The sequence below is a fragment of the Argiope bruennichi genome, chromosome 4, assembly GCF_947563725.1.
Source record: "Argiope bruennichi chromosome 4, qqArgBrue1.1, whole genome shotgun sequence".
Lineage (NCBI taxonomy): Eukaryota > Metazoa > Arthropoda > Arachnida > Araneae > Araneidae > Argiope > Argiope bruennichi.
The window spans coordinates 140,993,176-141,002,414 of NC_079154.1; the positions used below are offsets into that span (position 1 = coordinate 140,993,176).

The 9,239-nt window shown below is 36.7% G+C and overlaps 1 protein-coding gene across 1 annotated transcript; it reads right to left on the reverse strand.

Annotated features, from left to right (window-relative positions):
• Positions 1–1,043: 1,043 nt before the first annotated feature.
• On the reverse strand, positions 1,044–8,005 carry LOC129966479 (uncharacterized). Its single transcript, XM_056080907.1, has 4 exons — positions 7,604–8,005; positions 6,798–7,216; positions 5,045–5,367; positions 1,044–1,057 (listed from the first exon to the last, which is right to left on the reverse strand). Exons 1-4 carry the CDS (start codon positions 8,003–8,005, stop codon positions 1,044–1,046), a joined length of 1,158 nt encoding a protein of 385 aa, XP_055936882.1.
• Positions 8,006–9,239: the final 1,234 nt, after the last annotated feature.

Here is a 9,239-nt window from a genome sequence, read left to right on the forward strand (position 1 = left end):
AGTCTAGGAGTTTACTCAACACTACATAGGTATTAAATCTAAAAAACTTTTTTTAATGAACAATTATATAAACATATAAATTATATAAATTATATATTATATATTATATAAATTATATAAACAATTTAGCTGAATGAAAGTCCTCAGTAACATTGTTGTGCATCTATAAAGGCTTACTTGAAAATTAGAAATAAAAAAAATCAAATGAAGTAAAAAAAAAAAAAAAAATCTACTGTGGAAACTTTTTTCATTTGATGTTTTTGAGTTTAGTATGTTTACACAATCCTTTGTCCCGTATTATTATATATTCTTCCGCATTGTTCTATATTTTATAAATATCCCATGTATTCTGGCATTTGTCTTTTATATCTCCTGATGAAATCATTCACTTTTCTACAGTATTCTATCTCTTTTCATCCAATGTTATTATTTGGCTCTGTTATTACGTAGGCAGAAGAAGCAGGAACATTTCGAGTGATCTCCTTGCGAAACAAAGAGAAAGATTTTCCAAATCCAAAGAAATCACCTAGTGATGTTTATACACCTGATATTCTGCATGACTAAATCCAAAGTATAGTATTTTTTATTCATAGCAGATCTTTTTTGAATGACAATTGATTCTAATATTCTTTGCCTTCCCCACCCCACCCCTCTTTTTTTTAATACGATTTTACTAACTCACTTTTTTGTCTGTCTATTTACTTGTTTTTTACAAACTTTGCAGTTTCACGACTTTAAATTAGTCAGAACATTCATTACGGACAGATGTCGCTGTAACAAGCCATAGTTAGGTTTGTTATTTATTAATTTTTGGACAAATTTTTATTAACTCGATCTTTTGTATATTTGTCTGCTTGGTGCAAATTTTGCAATCGATTTAAAACTGCTTTCTCGATGAGCAAGAAAATTGAAAATTGAAACTTTAAATGGCTCTCAGAGTTAGACGACAGTGCAGCACTAATTCGTTTTCTTGTCCGCTAGATTAAAAAATTGTCATCGGGTATGGCTTACTGGGAAGTTTTCTTAAAATCGATTGCAAAATTTCACATATACAACTCTGGAAAAAAGAAAATAATTATTTAATTAACAAATACACCACCTGTATAAAATGAGTTAAAAAGTATTAAATAACTTTTACTAACTCCGTACAGATTGTTCTGAAACTGAAAATTTGTGATTTCATTTTGTCTTGAGAATTTGTATATCGTAATAAGGTAAATTAGTCTGTCATTTTTATTCCGTTTTAAAAAGATTAAAAAAATTTAATTAAGTAATTATTTCATATTACTCTTATTTTTTAGAAATTAGTTGCACATTAAAGTTTTATTTACAATTTAGTTACAGTAAATCTCTCAAAAAATTCAACAAATAGGAAAAGAAAAACTTACTTCAAACTTATTTCAAATGAACTTACTAATTACAGTGAGAATAAGCTTAAAAGCTCTTTGCATCAGATGAAAGATTTTTGGTTACTCTGCGTTATCAACAACAATTTAATATTTAAGGCCAATTATTTAATTAAAATTGATTCGCGTGCAATAGCGTGCCTGACAAGCGTATTGAACTGCAAAATATATTAAATACTGTAAGTAGCCGTTAATTTAAGAATCACTTGAATAACTTAATCAAAAGTAAAGTTAGTTGAACACGCTCTTATATGCATTGAAATTAGATTTTAAATTATAAAGAAGAGCATTAAATTAGTAATTAATTCTTCCATTAACTGATTAACTTTCAGATTACGGATAGATTAAATCTCAAGATAAACTTTTAAAATAGTATACTGTCTTAGAAAAAGAATAAGTTTTATCTCCTTTACAGATCATTGGAAATTATAAAATTAGTAATCCGTTTTATCCCTCCACGTGAATTTGCAATGCCAAAAAATGATGGCGTGAAAACACAGCCACAAATGCAGCATTAACACCAGGAATTTTATTTCTTAAACAAATAACTTTAAATTTAAAAGTTCAATAAACCTTTTTAAAGAAAAAGTTCAAATTTCAAATGAAATTTTCAAAAAAAAAAAAAAAAGAGAGAGAGACAGAGAATTAAACTATTTACAAGCGATATAGAGTACAAATATTTGGTATTTAATTCAATAAAAAGAAACATGGTGAATGAAATGAAATGTGTTACTGCTTGAAATATATGCTACTGCAGAAATTTATGCAGCGCTTGATTGTTGATGTTTAAAAAATAATACAAAAATCTTTTTTCTTTCTAAAAATTGATAATAAACAAAAATCAATTGCTCTTCGTTTTCTTCAATTTCTTTAAGGTAATGGTATAACTAATAAAATCAAATATTATAATAGAATATAATTATGAATATTGTATCATTTTAATAACAAATGAAATAATGAGGTAAAAGGGGATTTTTTTTATGAACATTTTTTGTTTGTTGGCATTTTTGTGATCCTGTTAGAGTAATATGGTTGCGACTTTAAAGACAATATGGAAGGAAAATAAACAATTAATTAATTGGAAGGAAATTCAGTTTAAATGGCTTTTGTCAAAATTTAATAGGATTTTTTTAAAGTCAAATAAGTTATTTTATAATTATTTTTCAAAATAACATTGAAAAATATGAAAGCAAAAAGACTTATAATGCTTAAGAAGCCTCCAATAAATTTTCTTTCTGTCCTCTTTCAAGATGGTCTACAACTTAGAAAGTCCCGAGTTTAAACCAGTGGGGATCTTTCCCCTTCGACACTGTATGCAAAGTTTAGTTTAGTTTACTTATACGTCCCGTTTTAAAGCAAATCTAGGACTATTTCGGGACGAACCTCGTAATTTTGAACGGTGGTCAGATGACGAAGATGACACCAGAGCTGGCACCCCTTTTCTAAGATTCCACACCACGCCTGCGGGAGGATGCTCGGCCCCGACGGACTTAGCATGCACTAGATCCGCTTATACAACGGTTCTTCGGTTGATTGGTTTGGTTTGGTTTTTGTGTTTTTTTGGCACAAGAGCCATTCTTGGCTAAACTGCGCCAGACTTTTGTTGAATTAAAGTTCAATTCTAGAAACCATTTGAATTAAAAGCGATACAGTTTTTAAAAAAACAAGACACATATGATAGGCAAAAATGATTATCAAGAAAATTGAAAAATGTTAAATACTCATAAAAAACCCAATTGATTTTAAAAATTTAAAAACATTTGGATGGTGTTTCTCACCAATCAAGTCTTTTAAGTTAAGAGAAGTTGACTTAAAAAGGCAATGACGCTGATGATTAAAAGAAGGACATTCAACAAAGATGTGCTTTACACTAAAATTCACACGACACGTGGGGCAAATTGGCGCTCTATCACCAAAAATTAGATGACGGTGAGTGAAACGCGTATGACCTATACGGAGGCGAGTCAATTTAACATCAGCCTCTCGTATAGGTAGAACAGGCCACAAACCAATTGTAGGTTTTATTAAATGTAGTTTGTTCTGGATCTGTAGGTCCCATGAATCTTGCCAAGTTGTACAGAGTTTATAAACAAGTGACTTTTTGATGTCACAATATGGGTGGGCCTGAGACTGAAATGTTGATGCAGATTTAGCTGCAACATCAGCCCTTTCATTGCCCGCAATACCCACGTGAGCCGGAACCCAGCAGAGAATTATATTAAAACCCCTGTTTTGTAGTAACCGCAGGTTAAACAAAATTTCTAAAGCGATTGGATGCATGTGGTTTTGGAAATGAGCAAGGGTTTCCAAAGCACTCATACTGTCAGTATATATGATAAAATTACGCTCAGTAGAAGGGGAAATTTCCTTTAGTGCGTAAAAAATTGCAATCAACTCAGCAGTAAAAACAGAACAAACGTGGTTAAGACGGTAGCTGAGTGTATCAGATGGAGTTATAATGGCACAACCAACATGTCCATCTGATTTTGAGCCATCTGTAAACACTGGGGTAAAAGAGGAATACTGACAGCGGTGGTCACGGAAAATCTGTTGAAAAATAACAGAACTAGTTGAAAGTTTATCAAAGCCAAGAAAAGGGTTCAGAAAAGACAAATTTGGAATATCCCAAGGAGGAAAAGAATAAGGATCAAGAGATTTAATGGCTATGTTATTAAGATCAGAGTCATGCAGGGCATTTTTGACTCTCCGACAAAAAGGTAGAATATGATAAGGTCGGGCATTATAAATTCTTTGAAGGTTTTCAGGAGAACCCATACAATAAATGGGATGGTTTGGGACAGATAGTGCCCGAAAATAAAACAAAGTAGACAATTTTTGACGCCGCAAACAAAGTGGCAACTGGTGACAAATTACATATAAACTCTCAACTGGAGAGGTGCGGAAAGCACCAGAGCAGATCCTGAGAGCAGAGTTATGGATAGTATCAAGATGTCTCAAAACAGAAGGGCGGGCAGACCCATACACCATACACCCATAATCCATGCGTGAAAGAATGATCGCTTGATATATACGGAGTAGGGAGGTTCGATCGGCACCCCAAGATGTTTTAGAAAGTACTTTTAAAATGTTCAAATTTTTCTCACACCTCTTCCGCAAGTCTAAGACATATGGAAGGAAAGTGAGCTTGCGATCGAAGATCACTCCCAAAAACCGTACTTCAGTCACAACTGGAATTGGTGTGCCTCTTATCTTTATAACCGGATCTAAGTGCATATTTCTTTTCCTACAAAAGTGAACACATCGACTCTTTTCAGGAGAGATAGTGTGGCCATTTTTATTGCACCAGGTTACCACCTTATTAACTGCATTTTGCAATTGCTGTTCTATTATATTCATGTTACTACCCTAACATGAGATCTGTAAATCATCAACATACAGACTGGCGTGTACGAATGAGGGCAAATGATTTAAAATTAGACTGAGATGAACAATAAAGAGGGTGACACTGAGGACACTTCCCTGAGGAACACCCTCAGCTTGTATAAAATGATTTGAATAAAAATTACCAACACGAACTCGAAAAATTCTATACGATAAAAAGTTCTGTAAAAATATGGGCATGTTTCCTCTAAACCCAAATTTAAAAAGTGTAGAAAGTATGCCAAAGCGCCACGCACGCTCATAAGCCCTCTCAATATCAAAGAATATGGACACAAGGTGGTTTCTCCTTGCATTGCGAATTTGGGTTTCCAGCAAAATCAGATTATCAAAAGTCGATCTTCCTTTGCGGAAACCGCTCTGCAACTGGGAGATGCAGCCTTGTTTCTCCAATTCGTAGATTAGACGAGCATTAACCATGCGTTCAAAAGTCTTGCAAAGACAGTTGGTAAGAGCAATTGGTCTGTAGTGTAAAGGGCTTGATGGATCTTTCCCAGGCTTTAGAATTGGAATTACAGTAGCTTCGCTCCATTGTTTAGGGTACTTCTGCTCAGTCCAAATCCTGTTAAACAATAGTAACAAATTAGATAGAGAAGTCGCATTTAAATGGCGAAGCATGCTATAAGTTACTCCATCTGGTCCGGGGCTTGTATCGTGGGCTTGAGATAGAGCCCTTTCCAATTCGAACATCCTAAATTCACAATTGTATGAAAAGGTATGACTATCATTAAAATGCAAAGGCAACCGTTCCGCGGGATTCTTAATTGCCAAAAACTCAGGACTATAAGAATCAGCTGCGGAAACTTGTGCGAATGCTTGGCCTAGAATATTAGCTACGTCTAATGGGGCAGAATACAACATATTTCCTGTTTTTAAAACGGGAATGGAGGATTCGCTGTAAATGCCATTTGCAGCTTTTATCTTTTTCCACAAAAGTTTAGTGGAAGTTGAGGATGTGATCGAGGATACGAACTTGATCCAAGATTCTCTTTGACTATGACGCCGAATTCGTCGAGCTAAGGCTTTGGCTTTTTTAAAAGCGACAAGATTTTCTGTCGTAGGGTATCTTCTAAATATGTTCCAGCGTTTTTTCTGATTTTTATAACTATTGCGGCAAGCTTCATTCCACCACGGTCTGCGGAATTTTCTTACATGTGGGGAACTCTTTGGAATGGTGACATTTGCGGCGCTTATTATGTTATCAACGACATGTTGCACTGCTTCCGTGATGTTGTAAGTATTAACCATATTCTCTGTGATTTCTGCCAAATGCTTGAAAGAATCCCAGTCTGCCCGCTGGAATAGAAAACGCGGAGGACATAATGTCGCACCGCCGCTATCAGCGTGGGAGACTATAATAGGGAAATGATCACTATTGTAAAGATCCTCACTTACTGCGAAAGTCAGCAGTGGCATGAGCTCAGGAGAACATATAGCCAAATCAATACTGTGGAAGCTGCGAGTGGGTTGATGGAAATAAGTCTTCTCGTCATTATTTAGGAGGCAGAGACAGTTATTTGAAATAAATTGCTCGATCTGTCGTCCACGAGAATTTGTATCTTCCGATCCCCATAAAGTACTATGTCCGTTGAAATCACCTAGAATAATAAATGGTTTAGGAAGCTGGTCCACTAGGTTATCAAGTTGTTGTTGACTAACGACATCATGAGGCGGTAAATATATACTACAGACCGTGACTAATGCTCGTGTGTGAACTTGAATTGCCACAGCCTGTAGAGATGTATGTAAAGTAAGAGGTGTGCTCGGATAAAGATTTGAAGTGAAGATACAGACTCCACCAGAACTGCGAGGTTCTGTGTCTGCATCTTTCCGAACACAATTATAACCGCGTAATTTAAGCGAGGTGTTTGGTTTCAAGAAGGTCTCTTGAACACATAAACAAACTGGATTAAATTTATTGAAAATTGTCTTGATGTCTGAGAGTTTGGGACGAATGCCGCGACAATTCCATGAAAGGAAGGTACCCATTACGAGAGTTTTGCAAGTTGAGCATGCTTGGAAACAATAGTTTGAGTTGCCGAAACATCGCAACTCATTTCAAAATCCTCATCCCCTTCAGATGGATGGAGGGTGATGAGATCTGGAGTTTTGGGCGGGTTACCGAAAACAGATATTAAATCTTTGTGGGCTATGCCCTGCTTTGCAAGTTCTAGAGCTACAGAATTTTGGGTTTTAGATTTCAATTTTGATTTCAGTTTCTCTGATATCATTTCTTGCGAAAGACCGCGTTTGGAAAGTTTTAGCTTTAGAGAACGTTGGGGTTTTGGTTTCCGTTTTCTGGTTTCATGAGTTTCTGGAGCACTGTTTGTAGATGGTTCAGTATCCGAATCAGATGATTTAACAGGGGTTTGTTTTTCAAGGGAATCAGGGGTTTCTTTCTCAGTTAAAATCTGAACACAATTTTTACATTTACAGTTTTTGCAAAATGGTTTTTTAGTAATGGATGCATAACTTATGCCAGGGGAAGGTGTTTGTGCAAGGATTTTCCTTTTTGCCTCCGGATATGGGATTTGTTCCTTAGTTTTCACAGTTATGATTTCTTTTTTCAATTTCCAACGTGGACAGGATCTTGAAAATGAAGTGTGTTCGCCATTGCAGTTGACGCACTTTTCGGGTGCCGTACACTGCTGGCTGTCATGTCCCTTCTCTGCACAACGGGCGCATGTGAGTGTCCCGCGGCAGGCCATCTTTGAATGCCCAAAACGTTGGCATTGGTAGCATCTAAGAGGATTTGGAATAAATGGTCGGACAGCAAGACGCATGTAACCAGCTTTAACCTTTTCTGGCAATGTTGGTGTTTGAAAGGTGAGAACAAGATGCTTTGTGGGAAGGAGTTGTCCGTCTCGCCGAATTGAGATGCGGCGTACATGAATTACTCCTTCAGATTTGAATTCTTTTATAATATCTTCATTGGAAGTATTAAGTAACTCCCCACAAGTTATCACACCTTTAGAGGTATTTAAAGATGTGTGAGCGGTAACGGATACAGGAATAGTTGCCAAAGCTTTCAACTTGAGAATCTGTTGTGCTTGTAGTCGGGAGTTTACTTCAATCAACAAGTCTCCAGAACGAAGTTTGCGAATAGAAGAAACTTCACCAAGTGTACTAACGACGGCCTTTTCAACAAGGAAAGGCGAAACAGTGTGGAATGTTTCTTTACTTTCTGTTATTCTTTTCATTATAAAGAAATGATCAAAATATTTTAAATTAATTTTTTTTTCCGTTCATTTGTTGAGAAATTAGTTTAAGTCCCATACGATATGAATAGGGTTTCAGGTCCGACGGCACCGCCCACCACGGAGCCCAACAAGGGAAGGCAGCCACCGGCTCTGGCCATTCCCAGCCTCGGCGCTTACCCTAGCGCTAGCCGGAACCTATACGCTCGGAGTTACCCCCGGGGACAGTGACCACCCTTAACGCCAAGCCCAAGGAGTAACCCCTTCGCTTGATCCCTAGCAGACTAGTAACTCAGGTTGCTAGCTACGGCCGATTGATACACCGGGGACCACAGTGCACCGCCCGTCTAATGGGTCGCCACGCACGGCAAACACGTGGGGGTATTAGCTGTCCATGAGAAGCAGGACGCAAACAGAGTGGCGACAGCTTCACATGGAGAGTTCCCTCGCCTACCCTCGAGGGAAAGAAGAAAAAAGGAGACAGCAGAAGGCGCAGTGGAGATTAAACATAAAGGGAGTAAAGATCCCTGGGTACCTCGGGATTGGGACACCCGTACTCACCTATAGTAGGTAAGCCCCTGAGGGGGTTCTTCGGTGGAATCCGGTCTCTAACTTGAAAACTCTGCGGTTCCGTAGCCGACACCTTACCACCAGGCTACCGCTGCCCACTTTGTATGCAAAATATTGCATTCTGTACTCCTCCGACGAATACGCCCAAAAATATATATATCAACGAGAAAGCACCGAAAACCGCAACTGAATCATTTGTCTGGAAAAAGTTTCTTTCTTGAGTTATTACACTCAGTTACATTTTGGATTTCAAGATCCCACACGAATTGCATTTATCAATCAATATCTTTGCATTTCCGGTATGCTCAGACAGTAAGATATTTGTTGGTTCAGATCATAATCGATATCCATAATAAAGATAATTGAATATTACATTTTATCTAAATATGCCTTTTAGTTACCGTTGACACATGCACGCGAACTTTGTTTAAATGGTTAATGTTTAAAATACATTAGAAATATGCATTTTTGGGAAATTTGCAACTCAAATTTCATATTTATATTTTGTTTCTTATATGAGTTATCATGTTCTCAGCCGGACAGACATAATTCCAAAATGGTGTTCTCTCTCTCTCTCCCTTTTAGAATCAACAAAGTTCTAAAAATTGAACTTCATGAAAAACCCGAAACTGAAATTTGCGTATACTCGTTATTACAATTCATTTGT

What these genes read in the sequence shown, in the direction of transcription:
- LOC129966479 (XM_056080907.1), bottom strand. Translation starts at nt 8,005, where the DNA reads ATGAAAAGAATAACAGAAAGTAAAGAAACATTCCACACTGTTTCGCCT. An exon ending in CACCAACATTGCCAGAAAAG is followed by an intron (nt 7,217 to 7,603) that starts GTTAAAGCTGGT and finishes AATTGTGTTCAG; the next exon opens with ATTTTAACTGAGAAAGAAAC. An exon ending in GCTCAACTTGCAAAACTCTC is followed by an intron (nt 5,368 to 6,797) that starts GTAATGGGTACC and finishes ATTGTTTAACAG; the next exon opens with GATTTGGACTGAGCAGAAGT.